Source organism: Penicillium canescens, assembly GCF_028828765.1.
Source record: "Penicillium canescens strain IBT 15451 chromosome Unknown utg000005l_segment0_segment0, whole genome shotgun sequence".
NCBI lineage: Eukaryota > Fungi > Ascomycota > Eurotiomycetes > Eurotiales > Aspergillaceae > Penicillium > Penicillium canescens.
Window position 1 is genome coordinate 755359 of NW_026703967.1, and position 20717 is coordinate 776075.

Consider the following 20717-nt stretch of genomic DNA (forward strand, 5'->3'; position numbering starts at 1 on the left):
AAGCTGCGGAAGAATACAGCCATGCGTCAACCCACGAAGGATTTCTCAGAAACAACCCCACTGAGGCATTCCTAGGGTTCTCGGATCAGATAAAAAGTTTCGAATAGGATCATCATGCTACCGGTGCCCACTAACCCCTCCTTGGGTCAGTGGGGGCGTTGTGGCACGGGTATGATGATCTTAATTAACGAGGCAGTTGAACTTTACTTGGCAAATTCAAATCCTTTCGCACGAAGACAGACCTTGGGTAAATTGGACCGTCCCAGTATCCACTTCTGGCTACGTGATAAACTCAAATTGAAGACCAACCTGGTATTTGCCGCATCCTGGAACACCGAGCGAGCGGATTGGGGCTGATCCACCCTAATGACCTTATCGATCACCACACGGCACAGCCACAATCCGTAAGATTCTTGGGCCTTAGGTGGTTATCTGTCATGACCCGTCCTGCCGTGTCTTGCTGTCCAGATCCAAGTTGCCGGTAAAGAAAATGGCAGGCGGCAAGTTTGCTTCCGCGTTCAGAAACAAAGTGCATGAGTCTTTAGCGGCCAATCTCGGAACGCACGATCTAAATATTACGTACTGTCTGACATAGGGAGTTCGGAAGTAGCTTAGGGTGTTTCATGTGGTTCACGCGGTCGACTGCAGGGAGATAGTTGAGATGGCAATGATGAAAAGTTCAATCTCTCGAATGTAAGCATTATTTATATAATGTAGGGAATTATAATTACCTCCAGTGCAATAATCCACATCAGCTCAGCAAACCAACTATCAATCTTGAAGGCCACCTACACTGCAGGAATCCTCCGAACTCTGAAATGTACTCAAACCACAAACAAAAGTAAATTAGACTCGGGTGGAGCTGTCTGCAGTCTTTTCTTCGACGTGCTGCGCAGTGGCGTACGTTTCCTCAGTCATCCTCTCCTTCTCTGAAATGACCTCATCCCGGCCTTGGGCATCCTGATTGCCATGCAGTCCGATCCTATACCAAGGAAGCTGAAACAGACGATCCATGCTCTCCAGTGTCCGTCCAGCGGTCTCCGGCAAGCTGAACCATACCCAGAGACCACCAATGACAGTGACTACCGCAAAGAACCAGAAAGTACCTTTAGGCGTGAGGCCGCCATTGGCAGTTGACAGCAGCATGTTTGGGAGTGCTCGTGAACTACCGTACTGATTGGCAAAGTGTAATGTCATAGACAGTGAAGTTGACAAGGCACGGATGCGCAGCGGAAATAGCTCGGCCGTGAGCAAGTATTGCATGGAGTTCCAACCGAGCGCCCAGCCAAAACCGGAGATGAAAATCATGGCAATAGCACCGCGACTGGCGCCTTTCTTTGACTCCGGCAGAACAAACTTTTTAACTATGCCCATTTCGGGAACAGCAGTGAGGAAGGCGGCAGTATAGATCATCGAGATGGCTTGCAGGGTGATGCCGACGAGTAGTGCGCGCTTACGACCGATGACATCGACAAGGAATAGAGCACAGATGACCGCTGCTGCCAGCTTGACAATACCAAAGACGGCCGTAACTAGCAGCGACTCATTGGAGCCAGTAACGCCGAGCAGTTTAAACAGATCAGGGGCGTAGAGGGTGATGGATCCAGCCCCGGACCATTGAGACAGAATCTGACCCATGCAAGCGATATAGAGTCGATACAAGTTACTTGTGTCCAGGAATATCTCCTTGAGAATGCCAAACCAGCCAGCTCCCATTGTTGCCTCCTTTTCTGTCTGCAGTGCAATCTGAATAGCCGAGATTTCAGAGACCACATATTCGTGATCAACCGGAAGACCGCGCAGGCGGGCAAGAGTCTTGCATGCCGCCTCATCTTTACCGTCTTTGATAAGATAGCGAGGCGATTCATATTGGAAGAATGACATGATAAAGATGATGCCGGCGAACATGATGTGAAGACTAGTAGGTACCTCCTAAGAGTTAGGTTAGTCTGGTTACTCAATTTGATTATGAATGCTTTAACCAGGCACAACCGAGTCCTTACCCATCGTTTGTGAGTCGAATCGCCCATATTGACCTGACAGCCGTAATTGGCAAAATAGGCAAGCACGATTCCCAGGTACACAAAACCGGTAAAGACGCAAGTACAAAGACCTCGAATGGATGCGGGGGCCTAGAGTAGGAGGTAATTAGCAAAGCAAAAGAGACACTATGTTGAGAGTCCATCAACTTACAATTTCAGCGAGGTAGACAGGTGCAACGACGACAGTCTGCCCCACACCCAGGCCAGCAATAAATCGGCCGGCATAGACAACACCTAAGTTTCCATTTGCTCCCATAAACATGGCAATACCCACAATCCACAGAACGCACAGTTGACGGGTCGCCCAGAGACGGCCAATGCGATCACAAACTAGGAATGCGCTATAACAGAAACAGCGGACACGTGGTTAGTCTCTGGGACAGAGCAAGCGTCATGATCATGAAATGGCATGGGAGCATACAAGAGGGCACCACCGACCGAGCCAATCTGAACCATAGCGGAGACATTGGCCTTGATATTTGTCTGTTCCACCAGGCTGTATGAGCTGTAATGGATGGTATTCTGGAAATCCTTAGAATTGAAGGCGCCTGAGATCAAACCCTCATCAACGCCACGAGCTGCACCCATGAGGCCGAAGGATATTACGGCAAACCACAGTCTCCAGTTGAAGACCTCTCGTGGCTCAGGTAGATTCTTCAACCTGAAGATATTGACTGGTTTCTTTGAGCCGCCCGCCATGGTAAAACCTTGGTGTGCAATTTTAGGAAATCGAGGATAACAGAAAATGAGGCTCACTGTCAAGGAGTTTTGCGGGAAAGCTCTTAAAGTAAGCAAACACTGCCAGTACCTTGTCACAGGGACGGGGGATATATGCGGGGATCCGTGGCACCCAAAACGAAGGCTTCATTCAACCTCGGAGTGGCAAAGACACGGTCTTGCGGAACGCCGCGGCGTCAAAATTATTCCTCCGATTAACGGAATCCGGCCATAAAGGGTTTTGAGTGAGTCAAGGGGGGCGCTTTTGACCCGAACCCGAACCAGTGCCCACCGTAATGTATGTGGTCGTCGACCTGCTGTTGGATTCCCACATTAGGGTAACTTTCAGACTACTTTTTACGTAGCGTATCGCAAAATACTTCCGGATGCGGCCAGACTCCTTGGACGCACCGAGGAGACGTCTGGTTGGCCAGGATCACGCGTGTATTCGGATCCCTTACCAAAGAATCAAAGTACTCTTCTTCCACGCTCCGTAGCGCGCAGCCACGATCGAGGAGGGGTACATTTATAAACAAATGCTCAGGCGGCTGAACCATTGTTCTCATTCATTCCTTCCTGCTCACAAAAAGTTCCATGCCAAATCTTTTGAGTTTTCCGCACCGCCTATTCTCCATGGCGTGCGTCGAGATAATGATAAGGGAGTCTTGCCTTCAGGGGATCGGCAGTGGGATGTTCGACTGGTACGCTGTATTTCGTTGGCGCGATTTTATCTCCTCCTAGGAAATAGGGGCATTTGACCTTGGACAATACATAACTTATTGGTAGGATGGCCCTCGCCGTTTCATTAGTATTTATCCTTCGGGCCTTTCTGCCAATAAGAAGGCTTACTGACATGCGTTATAAACGGTGCTAATATGTCCCGCATTTCATGCGGCGCCTTACGAGGAAGCACCATGTTCTCGCCACAAAACCCCGATCAGAAACATGTTGCAGTTTTAAACCCAAAAATCATAAGAACATGAAATCCTCGCGTGGAACACTTCGACAAACTTTGACTATACTTAGTTATGTTGAACTGTGTGGGTTGTACGTGGGATGCCGGATTTCTCTCCACATGGCGCTTCGCGGCATGGTTGCCTGAACTTTGTTTATCAGCTCGGACAAGCTTTTCGAAGCATTTCGGGGCGGGGCCCATGCACTAGGCATGTTGATATTACATGAATAGTTTAACCGAAGCAGCTTTGGTAGCCTATTCATTAGGGGCGTGTATGTTCTAGCTGGAATTGACTTTTGTGGCGGGATTTGACTTCTGTCTTCGTGGTAGACACCGAACTCAGCCGCCGATTTACGGTGGCATGGTTGAGACAACGGAGAGTGAAGTCGTGAAGTCGATAATCTGGCGATTCTCGGCATTTTCTTGATTCCACGTTGGTTTTTCCCCCTCCCCTGAACCACAGCGAAAACATAGCGGGCGTGGATTTTGGCCTGAATGTGGAATCTGCGCAGCTGGATCCTTGGGCTACTCCGACGTATCCCTCAACAATCGAGCCAGATGAATTGATCGCGCTAAATGCAACTTTTTCTGCTTTCCAATTTTTTGGAACTACCTTCAATTGTCATTTAGGGAGTCTATCCCCACTTCTGATGTGACTTCAGCCACTCTACTATCGCAACCCCTAGCCAACAGCTGCGGTACATGAGCCCGCAACTCTGCGGAGATACAGGAAATCACCATCTTCTATTCGCCCGAGTCGGCTTCCTCTGGAATGGCCACAAAGGATGGCTGCACTGTGAAATTGGTGGGGGCGACATCTGTCCGGGAAATATCGACACCTCAGCATCGTCGGCACTGGTTGACCCCCTGCTCCACCCGAAGCACCTTATCGAGAGTTTTGCCTGCCGCAGCAAATTATAGGCGCGGCTTGCTGAGGCCGTCCGACATTCGCACCGCCCGAGTCAATTTTCTGCCGTCAGCCTGCTACTTCTGTATCCTTTGCAGTAAGCACTCTGGTAGCCTGGAAGTGCAGTTACAGTCTAGCCCACTCTAGCCCTCTTAGCTCACTCTGTATCCCCATCCCAAGGCTCGAGATCCTCAATTTCGCACCAAATCTACACAGGTCTACGCATTGATAATGTTAGTGTGGAAATTCCACCCCTAGTTTGTGGCTTATTACATTTTGCAACTACCTTCTTAGTCTAGAATAGTCTTCAGTAATACCTCCCTAGTTCACCTATTCCCGCTTAAATTTTCTTCCCTCTCAAATTACCCTTCCTATACAACGCACTTACCTACCAACTATGGCGAGCCGTCACCAGACCCTCGATTAGACCATCAGGTCCCACAGACACCTAGGCATAGAGCTTCCCGTGATTAACGTATCGTAGCCCTCGGCGCCTTACAATGGACCTGGAACCTGAACCAACTGAGCCAGGGACTTCAATTGAGGAGATAATCAAATTCACCAAACCCAGAAGAGGTCCGGGTCGCCCAAAGGACTCAAGAACCAGACCCAAAGTCCAAGCGCAACTGCCTCCGGGGCAAACTAACACGATGGTATCACCAAATCAGCGATTGACGAGGTCCCAAATGGCCTCTCAGAGGGCTGCGCGAGGAGCATACCGGTTCGACGCACCGCGTGGGTGAACCGGAGGATAATATGAACGAACAGTCGGACAATGGCAACTGCTTCGACAGCCAATCCTCTCAGACGGGTTCCCCTCATGACATCCGCCACGAGGATAGCCTTGAAGAAGAGCTCACTTAGTTCACCAACGACGTCGCAACGACCAACGACAACACTACACCAGAACCTGGTCTAGAGAATCTGGACTCAAGAGAACCCAGAATATCCGAAACTCATTACCCTCGAATAAAATCAAATGCAGTTCGTGCAGTCAGATCCTATCCCCCCGCGATCACGACCGATGCACCCACAGATGAGGACCCAGCTGATGGTGTGTGGTACGAAGCTAGCGAACCTAGCGATGACGAACCCATCCATCCATGAAGTCGATCGAAATACTTCAGTATAACGCACACAAGTCGTGATCTGTGGTGGCCACGTTTCTTAGGGACAGAAAGTCTTATCGGCGGATATCATCGCGGTGTAGGAACGGTGGAGGAACAAACAACAACATACGACTCACCAACCAGCGACTGCAGCATTCCAGTTAAAGACCGGCGGCACATCGATAGTGGATACCCGGACACTGCTCAATGCCGAAAAATGACACCGCCGATCTGCTGGCCAATGGAAAGCGTCGTGAACTGGCAACTACCTGCGCCAGATCGATAACACAGTGCCGGCCAAATACACTAGAGGGCTCCGCGGATCCCTACCTAAAAACCGTGCCTACTTACTAAGGCAGTTGTGAACTGGGCACTGCCTGGCTATCAACATACGCCAGGGCTTTCTGATTCCGAGATGACGCCTGTCTCTGGCCAACCGAAAAGCATCCACCACGTGTCGTTGAATTGCCAGCGATTGAGAGAATTACGACAAGAACTCCGAAGAAAGATTGGCAACGCGTTCAACAGCATGTCGAACCTGTTGGGAGGACCGGGTGAAGAGGGAAGAGATAAGATTAACTGTGCTTCACGGACCAAGACAGTGGAAGCTGTCTTGGATTTCGCCGAGGCATCGCAACGATTTCGAAGCCACACGCCATATGGGTAACATGAAAACAACAAGGGCTATTGACCACGGAAGGCCTCTGCGAGGCTCTAAAAGTGGTGCACAACATGTACATTAAGAAATATATATGTTCTTGTAGCCTGCATACCAACGAACGACCAGTCCATCCAGGCCTTCAGGATGTTAGCAATCTTCCTAGTTTGCAGATGCCACTCTTACTCCAGAACCCAATGAAGGCTAAGATGCGCTTTGAAGCACCACACGTAAAATAATCCTCGAATAAGTGACGGCGCTGTAGGCCAGGACAAGTTGCACCACATAAAGACTAGGCCGCCACCCGGTCACCACGCCAAACCTTTCTAACGGACGAAGCAGATAAAACACAGCGCCAAAAGGATTCCAGATGGCAATTCTGCCAAAGTGTACCGCCGATGCAGGCGGACTTTGGAACGTCCCAGCCAGGGCATGAATGGTTGGTATCAGCGTCAGCGAAAGTAGGCCCAGTGAGACACAGCTGTACGGAAATCTGTACCGCGCTGCACAGATACTAGGTTCCCAGTTCACAAAATCCACCAAAATCCCGACAGCAACGACAGTAAAGACAGATAAATATCCGAGCTGGAAGTAGGGCTTGGTGCGGAAAGCAAAGTTACCGAAGGAATCGTGGTCGCCCAAATCAAGACTAAAGTAGCTCCAAACGAGGATGACACCAGCGCAAAAGGCCAGCACCGACAGTGAATCTAAAATCCCCCCTGGGGATGAGGGGAAATGGAAGACCAAGAAATGAATCACAGAAAGGTAAAAGTAAAACAGCCCAAAGACATTGATTATGGTGAGAATTGCGAAGTCGCGCAGCACCTGGGCTCTTGAGTCGGCCATGTAGGTTGTTGATTATTTACTGTTTGGAGCGATGACATGAGGGGAGCCCCTTCTTTAAGTTGAGCAGCAAGAGCGAAGCGGCAGTTGAATCGGACGCCGCCCCAGTCCATGTATACTCCCTAAGACCTGATCAACGCAAATTTGTTAGGGAAGCATCATGGTGGATCAGGGTAAACATCATGTAATAATTAAAAAATGGCGCTTCTAGTGGGTGGCTAAGAGAGGGTGGTAGGCCGGTGTCACCACGGAATTTGGCCACGCTTGGAAGACAGGTACCCAATTCAGGGCGGGCATCATTTATGTGGCGGTCAGCGATAACTTTTCTTGGGCTTACAGGCTTACCCTCGGTCTATTTCACACCCATCAATAACTGACACATGAACCTATGCCATCAAATTTCAACCATCAGATAATGGATGCAGCTCGATCGAGAAATTTTTTTCCGTTTAAATAGACTATGTACGAAGCTGACGAACACCGTCGGTAATTGCCACCCTCAATACTTAAGTAGCCCACCGCTTTGACTGCAGCTATTATTTTGGGTTAAAATTAAGCTCGGAAGCTGTCAGAAACATACTAGCTTGTAAATTAGCCAATTGGCTTACTTTTGATATGATGTCCAAAATCTGTAGACCTAGAATACATAGAAGGCATCATACAATAGAATGCGAAAACAGATTACAGTAGCTCTTCCCCAGCTCTACTTTTCAACGCGTTAGTATAAATTCGCTCCAGCATGTAGTTCAATACCGACGGATGATACGCCTTTTCAATTTACATTAAAGACTGCCTACTACACTGATTTGGCAGATATATTTGTCTATACAGTAAAAGGTTTACCAAATTGTATTGACTATCAGCTTCTTACTCATCCTCCAGGATAAAGTGCATTATGATATAGCCTAACATAACAGCAATTGCCAAGATCCAACCACATAATGCAGCGAACAAAGATGATGGTGGAGTAAAAAGCATGAATATGGACATATTGAAATAGCCCATTTTGCTAGCATCATAACAAGAACTAAGCATCATGTAGGATTAGTTATATAGTACACCGTAAACCATCCAATCGAGAGCAGTACATACTTCAACATTATCTTAAGTTCGCAGTTATGATGCACTCGGCACTGGCGACTAAAGAAAGGCATGGACGAGCACAAAAACACAAAGCACACCATAACTGCTATTGCGACAGTCATAGGCTGGCCGTTGCCAGCTGGCCACATATGGTCGGGCTGCAAACTCCATGGGAGGAACAAAAAGCTGTTTAATTAGCTACCGGTTTATGATAATAATCGTAATAGCCATACCAAATTGCCAACAGAAATGGGCAAATATTCTGGCTTAGTCTCAGTGCAACATTCCAAATGATGTTCCCAGGACGATCATATGATTCAAAATATGTATACATGGAGTCTATTTTAGGTGCCAGTATTTTAAAGTTGTAGTGCTATAGAGAAAGGCTGAGGGCTCCAGCAGCTTTTATGATATGGAGTTAGCATGGACTCTTTACTACCTCTATTACTTGACTATTTTGACATATATTTCTGTAACACATGGTATAAGCTTCGTATTTGCAACGACCGTTTTATCCCTCGCATTCACTATTCCAGCCGTTGGTCCTTTGCCTACAGCTTACGTCAATTGTTTTCCATCCCCCTCATTATCCCTGTCTATTTCTCAACGCATGGTATATTCCCTATTTTTATCTGGTGAATTGAGATGATTGGGTATTTCTCAGGAGTGCTTTGCTGGGCTGTTGAATGACATTTCTTTACTGCGTGGATCCGGTCACCTATACATCATGTCGAGACAAGAAGGAGGCCAGGCCACGCCATCCTGATTATAAAGAGACGCAGGTCTGGAGATCGAAGCTGGCTGTCTACGTTTGGTCTCATTTCAAGTAACAGTGCCTCTTCCTCTCATGGATATACCAGTCACTCAATCCGAGTCAGGACGGCCAGTGAAAAGAAGACGTGAATTCACAAATCCCGATGAGTCTGGACCTCCTAGGCAAAGCGGAAGCAGGCGGGGAACGAGCCCCGGGGTGCCTGTCAAGTTGACAAAAATCAAGGTTACATTTCCGTGCTTCCATTCCTGACAGATCTAATGCAAATCCAGTCATCCTCGGTCACCAAGGCTCACTCGCTGCGAAACGAGATAGACCAATTGCTGCGCGCAGATCCAGCTCTAGCTTCTCAGGCTATACACCTCGTGGAACTTTATCAGTGCTTGTGGGATTGCTACGTGATGGAATACGCCAGTAAAGTACGCATGGAGAAAGATCGTCGCTTGCTCCAAGTCTCGAACGCATGGTTGGTAGGGGAGAACGAACATCTCCGGCAGGTCTGTAGCTTTCAGCAATGGCTGCTATGGAAACATCACCAGAATTTCTGCTCGGTACACCAGGGAATACTCGGCATCCTCCAAAGCTGTGACAAAAGCTCTTGTCAGATGAGTGACTACATGTAGTTGGTTTTCCCCGATCCAAGTACAGTCTGCGTTGGTTGGCTAGCGGAAAGATAAGGTAAAGGTGGCCCTTCTTCCTGATAGGTGCATGTCTCGAATAATCGAAATGTCTTTTGTGGTGTGGATTAAGAGACAGTTGGGAATATTCAACATATTCAGCGGCGTTGATTTCGGTGCGGCTGGCATTGTTTGACGCCTGGCTTCGACGCGATTTCAGCGCGTTGTCGCCCTACTTGTATAAACCATTCACACTATTTCAATTGATCTTTTGAACGGACCAATATATTATCAAAATAGATTGGGTAACGTGCCCCATTATGGGTTAATCAGCATAAGCGCGTACACAGATATGATTAACGAGTATTCCTCGGTCCTATCGACATCCTATAAGTAAGCCAAGTTTATGTGAAATCTTCCATGTCGCAAACTGTCGTTGAAATCCATTTCTGACGGTAGTTCTCAGCGTGTCTCTTTCAGCGTAACCGGCGACAAAAATTGATCTTGAGCTAAGCTCTGCTGATATCCGGAAACTTCAAGTCTAACTTAGTACGTACGACTACGACCATAAGACAATTCCGAAATATGTCAAATACTAGTACAAACTATCAAATGATCCTTGCTTGCACATGCAGCAAACAGCAACATTGTGTATACATTGCTCCCGTATTTGAGTAATGAACGTAGGAAAACCCGTGGGGAAAACCACGCCGAAGCAGTCCAAGCGTCACACAATCTACCCTGCTAAATCACGGAGATTTTGCTCTAGGGCAGCTTGAAGCCAGCGAGCATCCGAGCCAAGATGTCTAATCTGCGGAGACTCAATCGCCAAGTTGATAAGCTCATCTTTCAACGCCATTCGCGCGGATTCGGTCGTTTTGATTTAGGCACTTGGATGTTTTGGAAGACTGGATACGTAAGTTGCTCTATGGATGAGAATAGCCACACCGAACAGATCGTTTGTCTGGAGGCAATCAGCCATTTCGGAAGATTTCAAATCGGTGATGGTCATTGTAACTGGTCGCGTTATCAACATATTCATAAGAAAGGAACGTCAGCCTGAAGAGAATCCCATATGAAAGATAACGTACCTCGCAAAGAACTGTTTATTTGCACTGCCAGTTCCACGTCACGGTGTGGGTGACAGACAGGCAAGGATATTTAAAAATGCTAAGAGGTAATATTAATGTAATTTACGGAAGCTCGTCGAAAGTACATTGTCAGATGCAAGGCCTGCGGAAAGGTATCCTGATACAGACTAGTGCTGTTAGGTGGCGCCCCGAAAGAAAAGAGAGAGATTGATTGCAAAACCGATTTCGAATGTCACTGTATAACGCAGATATAGAAAGAAAGACTGTTGTTTACATCAATTAAAGCTCCGGCATAGTATCCGCGCTCTCCCAGGAATACCACAGAACAAGGTAGTGCGATACTTGGCGGCCATCGCAAGATATATTCTTTCGTCCCATTGTTTTTATTGGTACCAGACGAGAAACGGGTGGCTCCTATGTATATCAGTCAAATATGGCATAAAATGAATCAGTCAAGGTTTACCTCGGATGTTTCGCTTTGTAGCTCGTCTGTGAAAGGACTACAGGCTGAGGCATCAGTTCCAGAAGCATTGCTGGTCTTTTCTGACATTTGATCTGATTCGTCTGACTCAGATACAATAAAAGCCCGATCTTCACTCGTTTCCGACGATATGTACTCGGAGCTGGCCTCAGAGTCGACTGGATGCGAGCCGCTTTGATGGTCGGGGTCGATAGAGCTAAAAGGGGTGTCGCTCCATAATGCTTCATCGCCCTCAACCACGTATTCATAAATATCTGCCATGATCGCTTCTTTTATATGGACAATAGATCACAAGGAAAGATATTTAGGCGTTGGCATGGTTGTCAGTGTATTTATAAACATTGAAAGCGGCCTTTGGATATCTAGTTTGATGGGATTTTTCACCACAGTGCTTCATTCTGATGACCAATTGTTTCCGGTCAAGAAAGATCCCAGCATTCTTTTGTGATGCAGATTGTGCACAATCGGAGCACCCGTTTGTATGAGGACTTCAGCCATAATCCCGCAGCTCAATTATCTGAGCAACCAGCAGATTGTTTTCACCGGCCAGGGATCAACTGTGGCTGGAGTCAACATTATCTGGAGTTATCAACTGAGACGCTTTTGGATATAAGAAGCCTCTCCCATTGACGTGTCTCTCATTGAAGCTGAATAACTGTCCCAGGCGAACAGACCTCTATGGAAGCGATGGCTTCTAGAATATTCTTTTGGGCAATCCTGGCGTTGGCCATCAACGTGGTAAATTCTTAATCATTACCAGAGGATCAGATGGTGACAGCCTCATAGATTCCTGCTCTTGTCATTCACCCAGAGGTGCTTACTTCTTGGGATAGAAACATAGTGAGATAGTAGCTACTAATTGCTAAAGCTGCACCGGCTAACTGGGATGAAGGAGTCCCGTCCAATGCATTTCCACACTCCCAGCCAAAAAAAGGAAATTTCTACGAGGGACAGTAAGTTGCAGGTCCGCACCATCAATCCCAGCGTTCAATGGCTGAGACAGCAGGCAGTCAATGCCTCCCAAATATCTTTCTGTCCCAGACTTAGACATCAGCATTACCACCAATATCGGGATCAAGGGCAAGTCTGATCAAATAGTAGAGATCTACCAGCTCCTTCTCTATGGTTTCAAACTACAATCGCCGATGTCGTGCACTTTGATGGTAAGAAAACCCCGCAATAGCTGAAATACTAAGCCTCCGCTACTTTTCTACAACTTTGACAGCAGTATCCCTTTCAGGTCGAAAATTACTGGGGAAAGCTTACATATACTATGGGTTGCGAACTTGAGACTAGTGCTGAGGCAAGATGATACTCTATGAGACAGTTCCAACATTCGGAGTAGACTAGAAAAAATAAAGACTTCGATTAGCAACCTTTCACATATATGTAGATACAGTCATTCTCGAAATCGCCTAGACCAATACACACACAGTAACTCTTTTGTGGCCCCACCGCCAAGGCCTTAGCGCAGATCAATCATTGAGCGAGCTGCATTAAATCGAGGGACATCGTAAAATGCACCGTGTATGGTACTGTATCCTTCTACTTTGTAATATTATCCCTTCACCCCACAGCATTTGTCATTTTAGCGGTAATTTTCAGCCTGTAAATATTACTAGCTAGTGGACCTCACCTTCGGAAAAATGTGCGGCGAAATCACGTGGTAGGGCCGGCGACAGCGAAGGAAAGATTAGGTGCGCTTATGTATGGGATTATGCATAGTAAAGAGCTTGACATTATTTATCCAGATGTCGAGATTACTTGAGGTACCTTTTCTTGGCATTCCCAAAAGAGGTTAAGCGTGTCGTGCGAGTCGCCTCACCCTAATTATACATCCAGAGTCATCTCTTCGTATAGGCAGGACCAATAGTAGCATGTATAGCGTCGCAGTGAGACCAGGCAGGTCCCTGGGAGAGCAAGGGAAATCCCCTTAGCAACCACAGCGAAATCGGTCAGGTGTCTCATTGAAAATGTCTTAAGGTTGACATATATTCGCTCGATACCTGTGCTCGACGATGAGCTGGCTGCATTACGTTGCCAAAACACTACTACTGGCACCTGAAATAGATTCCACAACTCAAACTATAAATCCATGATCATAGTGACTCTCTCCACATCTCAAGACAAGAAAGATACTTGTGATACTGTTTCCTCCGACCATCCTCATCCTCCTCGTCATCATCCCCTTCCTCCAATAACTCTACCGCAGACTCACCAGCGCGAACCGCCCTTTGCATCAACTCATCGTCATTCTCTTCCTTAGCCAGCTCAGCTAAACAACGCCCAAGCGTATAATATATTCCTCCCTTTTTCCGGCTACCCACGCTATTTCTAGCTCTATTCACCACCTCCACTGCCCTCTCGCCTGTTTTAACCCCCATTCTCAGATACTTCGGATCACCCTCATCGCCATATAGAACATGGTAGCAGTCAGCCGCGAGCCCCAGGCGTTGAAGGAGATTTGTATAATCGGACTCGGATGTTTTGGCAACCGCCTCTTGAAGACGTTCTGTGGTAATAATCAAGTCCTCCTCCGCGTGACGGCTGATGTAGCGGTGCTGATGCAACACCGACAGGGTATATAGGGCCTCTGCCTGTGGTTCACCCTGATCTTCCTCTTTCTCAGACTCTAGAAGTTCGCGAACCTTTTCCCGCTGCGTCCGGATTAAAGAGTTATGTCGAATAGGCTTTCCCAACTTCACAGTATACGCCTCTAGCACGTCGTGAAACATCTCGAAACGATCCTCCCACTCCGGGTCCTCACGCGGCGTATCCTCACTCGCTCGCTGCAAATTGTACGTAGCTTGATGAAGGTCATCATTCTCATCTGTCACTGTCGCCAGAAAGTAATACAACCGGCCCATAAAACATTGAAAATGCGCCTTTATGTTTTGTGAGAAATTCTCCGACTCGTCGCAATCATCCATTAGCATCCGACAGGTATCGATAGCAGCACGATAATCATCCTCTGCAGTAGCTTTGTTGTGTTTTGCCCGAAGCATAAGATAATCGATCTTTTTCTCATTATAGTCGACCCAACGTTCATTTCTCACAAGTATAGCCTCCACGGCCTTCTCTATGCATTCGACGGCGCGGTCCAAAAGGCTGAGATTCCCCCCTTCGCCTTTTTCTTCGCAAGTCTTTGATTGGATGTTGTACATATGTGCAAGATCAAAATAGACCAGAGAGATCTTATTCTTGTCGTCTACGATCTCCCACGCCGCAGCGGCATCCTGCATAATCCCAACGACATGTTCGAAATCTGTTATATCATCTCCATTCAGATACAGCCTCTGATGGCAAAGGAGCGCGATCTGCAGGCGCTGGGCCTTTTCTCGTGCGGCCTCGCTGCCTACATGAGTGCTGTAGCTTGCCAGGTCTAGATACTCGAGAGCTTCGATGAGATCGTTATTGTATGGTGATTTGAACCGTCGATCTCGTGACTCAAGATACGTAGCTACTCGGACGCAGTAGCGAGGTGCGCGGGAATTGTCGGGTGGACAGATGTTGACCGTCCACCTAGCACATCGAATTGCCGCGTTGAGAAATACTGGATCTTGTCTGCTCAGAAACTCTTGGTGGTATTTTTTAGCGAGAGCATCGCTGGTCGCGGGGCGTTGGATGGTCGCGAGGTGATCTTTAAGCGGAACCTTTGAGCTGGAGCTTCGTTCGTCTTCGGAGCTGCACTCCATCGTACCGGGTGGGTATGCTGTGCTTTTTAGGGGGAGTGAATCGGAGGGAAAAAAGTAAAAAGCCAGACTGGGGCTGGGTTGAGGTGAGGCTCGGATCATCAAGTTACCATGCGCCAGGTGGCATTTCCCACGTGATTTGCAGAGATCCACTATCCCTTCACCTGGCAAGTAACTTTGTCATTTTAGCGATGTTTTCTGCCTGTTGTGCACAGACCATTTGATATAATAACACACACACTGGTTTCGCTATTTCCACATGGCCTACTATAATGGCTGGAAATCATAAAGAAAAGTGCGTGCGAATTTGCAAAATTGGAACTAACTTATTCAAGATAGGATAGAATTATATAAGAAGCCGGTGGGGTCCACCAACCAGTAATATTTACAGGTTGAAAGTTACCGCTAAAATGACAAATGCTGCGGGGTGAAGGGATAATATTACAAAGTAGAAGGATACAGTACCATACACGGTGCATTTTACGATGTCCCTCGATTTAATGCAGCCCGCTCAATGATTGATCTGCGCTAAGGCCTTGGCGGTGGGGCCACAAAAGAGTTACTGTGTGTGTATTGGTCAAGGCGATTTCGAGAATGAGTGTATGCACATCAATCTCTCGTCTAGTATGGCCTTACAACCTATGTTTCTATTCAAGTCAGACGATTCAAGGATTGACCAGTTTTCCTTCGCAGCAAAAAAGAAGACATAACGCCGAACTCATCCGCATTACAGGGTAGAGGAAGTAACAGCCACGGCTGGAGCGCGATTAACGGTAGTGTCACCAAAAGCGAAACTCGCTAAACTCTTTGACGTAATCTTGGACCATAATTGCGATAGAAAAACAAGAGCAACACACTAAAATATTTGAAGAGAAACCGAATTTGAGGTGGTGCTGTACTGGCTGGGTTCGAATAGATACGCAAGTCTAGCGATTTTCATTGGTCAGGTGGGAGATCGATGTGCATCGATTTCGGGGCAAGGACTACCGCGGCTACTTATGGCTGTCCATTACCAACTTGGGCGAGGGGTCGAGGTAAATGAACTTTTATACACACACACACATATTGTAACTCGAATCAGTGTTTTGTCAACGCAAAACATGTAAAGTTATTTGATAAAGTTATTTGATAGTTTCAATAATTGTCTAAAGCAAATCTCGGTGTCTCTTCAGATAATGAGACAAGGCAATCCACAGATCATCGCGACGGCTGGGAAGAACTATATCAGGGGGTTTGGGTATAACGAATCTGGCCAAACTACTACATGTGTAATCTCTTGGTGTTTTATGCACCGCGGGCTGGAAATATCAGCATTGGGAAAGCGCTAGCTCAACCACTCAAAGTGAGATCTTACTATCTGATCTCCATTTGGCACTGGGACATGGGGATGCGAATGGTATGTATAGATCCGCCCGTTTGGCATTTGCATTGTCAGCCAGCTTCGGATGGAATATAAGCGCCAAAAGTCATTATGTCGACGGAGGAGATTGTTCCGGCGCTTGCGAAGCTGCTCCTGTTTGACTCGGCTCTCAAATGGTGCCATATACGGTCTCTGGACGCTGAGGGGCTCGACGGTTCAGGAAAGGTAGTGAGAAAGCTTCGTTTATGCCTCATATATTTCCAGCTTTGAGTGAGGCTTGGCGGCCCAGAAAGATATGGCCTATCATCTTAACAGGGGGGAGGGGGCCCTGCTTAGTTGACAGTGAGACCATTAAACACCCCCTCAGTTTAGGCCATCTTCTAGTGTTGCGCTACCGAATAGCCTTTTGTTTTCCAACACAAAATTTGTGCTGTTGCAACGGTAAATGCGTATGCTAACAAAATTTCAATTCTCTTTATGCCACTAACAAGCTCAGTTGATCTATCATTGAGCCAAAATCCTTTGATAATGTGCATGATGACCACAAAAGCCCGAGCTTATATGATATCTCTTGCGTTGACTGCGTGGACTCTCAGGGGCTGTCTAGTTTCTTTGGATTATGGACTAGCGTTTACATGTGGTTTTCTGGTTTTCCCTGTTTCATACATTCAAAAGTCCTCTATTATGATGATATCCGCGGTACAGTAGTATTCGAAATCAGCTATACCTCCGCATTCTTGTGACTTGATTCCCGGAAAATAAATCCGGTGACAGTAAGTTCCGATTGGATATGAAACAAGCCTCCGCCTTTCAGACCGCTTTCCGAAGTGGTAGGTGTAAATTACAATACAGTACTAAGACACAGCTGATGTATTTTACAGGAAAGTGCTATAACATGCTATCCACTCAATCCACGGCGAAGGCCAATTTCCTCCGTCACCATCCGGCTGCCTGCGACATTTCAGTCTCTAATCCCATGTCATCATGTCATCATGCCATGTGGTTTCTTGTCACGTAGCGACATCGTAATATATTCATATAGCAGTCCAATGCCATCGCTTTCGTCTTTAGGTTTCAAAAATGAGTCATTTGCTGCTTGCTGTGTTGTGTAGCGGAACTGATGATTTCGCAAGATTGAAGTGGTATTTTCATTCCTTATATACTCCAACTAGGGATATCGAACTAACTTGTTAAACAGATATGATACCAATCTCAAACCAAACCGAAAGCACAGACGTGGCATGACCGTTCAAGTGGGGAAAGTTGAGAGAAGAAAGACGAAGATAATCTTTGCGTCCCGCAATATTTTGCAGTGATTCAACAGGCAGCAAATGAATCATTTTGGAAACCTGACCTTGTTGCACCGCTTCGGTGATATACCCGGATTCTGGCTCGATGAAAGCTCAGTGGTCAGCGACTGTGACTTTTTGTTCACTTTTGTCGAGTAGAAAAGGCATCCTGTAAAGCTCACATATCCAAGTTAGCCTTGTTACAGCAATGATCGGTGTGCTGCCACATGGCGCCAGTGGATGTTAGCCGAAGGGTGCCCAAACATATCACACCAGGTATTCTTCTGATCTTGCGGCCATAGTTGATATCGGAAATCCTGGGCACCTAATATATTCGGATGAACCATTTCGATCTTCGCGACTCTGGGCCCCAGTTTTCCCTTCAGGATCGGCTCCTCAAGAGTCTGGTAATTAGACCCACCGTACGGATTGTATCTGTCTGGAGGAGGCGGTGATAGAACGGTGACTACATCCCCATCTTGCGCAATGTGATAGGCGAACATAGCAGATGCGCCTTTCATGTACTTGCTCCATTGCTTGCTTGATTTTCGGGACCATAAGCATTGCGGATGCTCATGAATCATCAAAGACCCCATCGCCGTAGTTAATGTCTGCATTCCATTCCTATCGGCCCAACTTTGTACAAGTTGACGGCATACTCCACTCCACATGACCTGGCATCCTGGGAGCCACTGACCGTCGTGGAATTGGTGGCAGATCTGGTTTGCTTCCTGGACGGTAAGCAATTTGCGAAATTCTTCGACAGATGCTGACGAGCACATGCGTACGTTGCTATTAGAGCTAGAGTCACAAGCTTTCAAAGAGTTGTGGCCGTTGGTCGTTGTCGTTAGTCATTTTATGGTGCTATGACGATGACTTCATTATAGCAATACAATCATTACGATCGCGGTTCTGCCAGAGCTATAAGGCGGTGAGCTAAAGGGGCACAGCGGATGTCGGAATTAGTTTCTCCGAATCAAGAAGCAAGAGTACGGAGGTATAGCTGATTTCGAAAACTACTGTAACACACTTAATATCAATTCAAGTTATTGATAGAAGCCACGTTATATTGATTATCGACAACATGAGGAATCAGCTGAGAAACGCGAGATTTCCGGATTTCCAAGATATGGCGACGTCCTTTGTGAGGTTCTACCACCCAGTCCTTGTGAAATGTGAACATTGCTAGCTTTACTTTTTCCAGACTTGCAGATCCATCTATGGCAAGGCCTATGTAAGAAGATAATACAAGCAAACACCACCGCAGCACCCGATATGGCTCCCATTGTTGACATCCAACTCTGTCGTGGAAGCCGCTGTGAAGATCGGCTCCGTGCCATTGTGGGTTCGTTATTGGCCAACGATTGTGGAGCGCCGGTTGCTGTTGCTTCTGCTGTTGGTGGAACTATATCAGTAGATTGAAAAGAGGATAGGCTCGTTTCCATTCCCTGTAAGCTAGCGGCAGCAACAGATACATTCAGTGCGCTTGTCAACGGTCCCTCCATCTCATGACCCGTTGTAGTTACTGCTGCAACATTTTCCTCATACCTAATGCTGGTAGGTACTGATTCTAGTGACTGTATATTTATAGAAGGCTCATGATTTTGAAAGTTTGATAGAAACCCACCGTAGTCCAAGGACGACCCTTTTGCCGTTTTGCTCGGAGCCCCTTCCTCTGGGAGGACTTCGTCATTCAATTCCAGGGCTTTCGAGTGCATCAAGTCCTCATGGAGAATTTTAGAATTTAACGATTGGACCATGTTTGCTGCTGGAGTTGAGACCGTGAACAAGATATCTTTCGGCTGCCCAGTCACATCCGTGGGACTGTCTCCAACACCGAGGACTTGAGCTTGTGACAGAGACATGGCTTCGGTCGTTACGTGAACAGTAAATGTTCCTTCAGAAGAAAATGATACTGCCTTACTCTTCACATCCGAAGGTAGAGAAAGGGCTGATTGCTGTGGCTCCATTGTCAAGACTGTATCTTTTACTGGGTCATTTTCGACGTAGGTGTGATGATGTCGCGTCTTTTGCTCACTGAATGAACAGATAGTCCAGTTCCCGGTTGAAGGATTGCCGAGATCATTCGGAGCGGTCGGAATTGAACTCCAAAGAAGACCATTGGGTGCTGCATTTGGATACATAGAAGATAGACTGTTTTCCAGAGAGGCACTGGGTGGCGGCTCGGTCGATAGGTTGGATCCCAGCCCCAGTCGGGTCTCCTGCATAGTATGATCTTTGATGTATATTTCAGTTGACTGGACTGCATGGCGAGAACGGACTCCAAGAGCTGCCTTGAACAATACATTAGCATTTGACGTATGTGGATACATAGGTCTGCGGAAATCGAGGATACCATGGTTCGTTGAAATGCCGATACGTCTAATCCAACGAGAACTTCTACTTTTGCCTGATCTGGTGGTGACACTCACAGTGATCCGACAGTCAAGTTAATTCAAGCTATGAAATGTTGGCAAAGAAAACTATATATATTAATTACGGTTGCTTATAGGGCAAAAGATGATTGAGGCACCTTTCTGCGGTGCGCAAACCAAATAGGTAAATGTTTGGGGTTATGGTGGTACTTTGTAAATTTTCTGATGGCATTTATAACCCTCTATAACCTGTGACCTGACTAGAATATCGCATTATATCCTGTTCTCGGGGCTACTCATGATTTTGCGTGCCACTTAATGTGCACGATTCGCCCAAGGCGAGCCATTCTGTCCACCTGAATCTTTTCATTTGGCTTGTAACTGATTGGAATACTTAAGGGCCAAGTAACACCAATCGATATAAAGACAGAATTGCTCGACTAGGCAAGCTCGCTATGAGCTTCTTAAATCAACCGTTGCCTCACTCGTTTCCTCGTCCTAGACACTGCCGCTCTAGTGAAGAAAGCTCCACTCACGCTGATTTCATTTCAGTAACTGTGATGGTAGCACCAAAAGTGCCATTACGACAGAGTCCTCCTCCAGAGATGCGGAAACACACTTCATTGCACGGCAATACTGAAGGTCAAAGAAACTCTAGTATCTGGTCTTACGAGACTACAAAATATTGTTTTCCTTTCAACTGGAACCACCAATTTTCCCCGAGCA

The 20717-nt window shown here is 46.9% G+C and overlaps 6 protein-coding genes across 6 annotated transcripts; all 6 read right to left on the bottom strand.

The window, feature by feature from the left end:
- Positions 1-846: 846 nt before the first annotated feature.
- On the bottom strand, positions 847-2741 carry N7446_007907 (uncharacterized protein; the record flags this gene model as incomplete). The annotated part of the gene is made up of 4 exons (XM_058516652.1): positions 847-1932; positions 2004-2132; positions 2194-2383; positions 2464-2741. 4 exons carry the CDS (start codon positions 2739-2741, stop codon positions 847-849), a joined length of 1683 nt encoding a protein of 560 aa, XP_058370298.1.
- Positions 2742-6592: 3851 nt separating this feature from the next.
- N7446_007908 (uncharacterized protein) lies at positions 6593-7234 on the bottom strand (the record flags this gene model as incomplete). The annotated part of the gene is made up of 1 exon (XM_058516653.1): positions 6593-7234. The coding sequence occupies one exon, from the start codon at positions 7232-7234 to the stop codon at positions 6593-6595; it is 642 nt and encodes a 213-aa protein (XP_058370299.1).
- Positions 7235-11242: 4008 nt separating this feature from the next.
- On the bottom strand, positions 11243-11536 carry N7446_007909 (uncharacterized protein; the record flags this gene model as incomplete). Its single annotated transcript, XM_058516654.1, has 1 exon — positions 11243-11536. One exon carries the CDS (start codon positions 11534-11536, stop codon positions 11243-11245), a length of 294 nt encoding a protein of 97 aa, XP_058370300.1.
- A 1838-nt stretch (positions 11537-13374) lies between these two features.
- N7446_007910 (uncharacterized protein) lies at positions 13375-14970 on the bottom strand (the record flags this gene model as incomplete). The annotated part of the gene is made up of 1 exon (XM_058516655.1): positions 13375-14970. One exon carries the CDS (start codon positions 14968-14970, stop codon positions 13375-13377), a length of 1596 nt encoding a protein of 531 aa, XP_058370301.1.
- Positions 14971-17816: 2846 nt separating this feature from the next.
- On the bottom strand, positions 17817-18398 carry N7446_007911 (uncharacterized protein; the record flags this gene model as incomplete). The annotated part of the gene is made up of 1 exon (XM_058516656.1): positions 17817-18398. The coding sequence occupies one exon, from the start codon at positions 18396-18398 to the stop codon at positions 17817-17819; it is 582 nt and encodes a 193-aa protein (XP_058370302.1).
- Positions 18399-19164: 766 nt separating this feature from the next.
- Positions 19165-19481, bottom strand: N7446_007912 (uncharacterized protein; the record flags this gene model as incomplete). The annotated part of the gene is made up of 2 exons (XM_058516657.1): positions 19165-19193; positions 19244-19481. The coding sequence occupies 2 exons, from the start codon at positions 19479-19481 to the stop codon at positions 19165-19167; spliced, it is 267 nt and encodes an 88-aa protein (XP_058370303.1).
- Positions 19482-20717: the final 1236 nt, after the last annotated feature.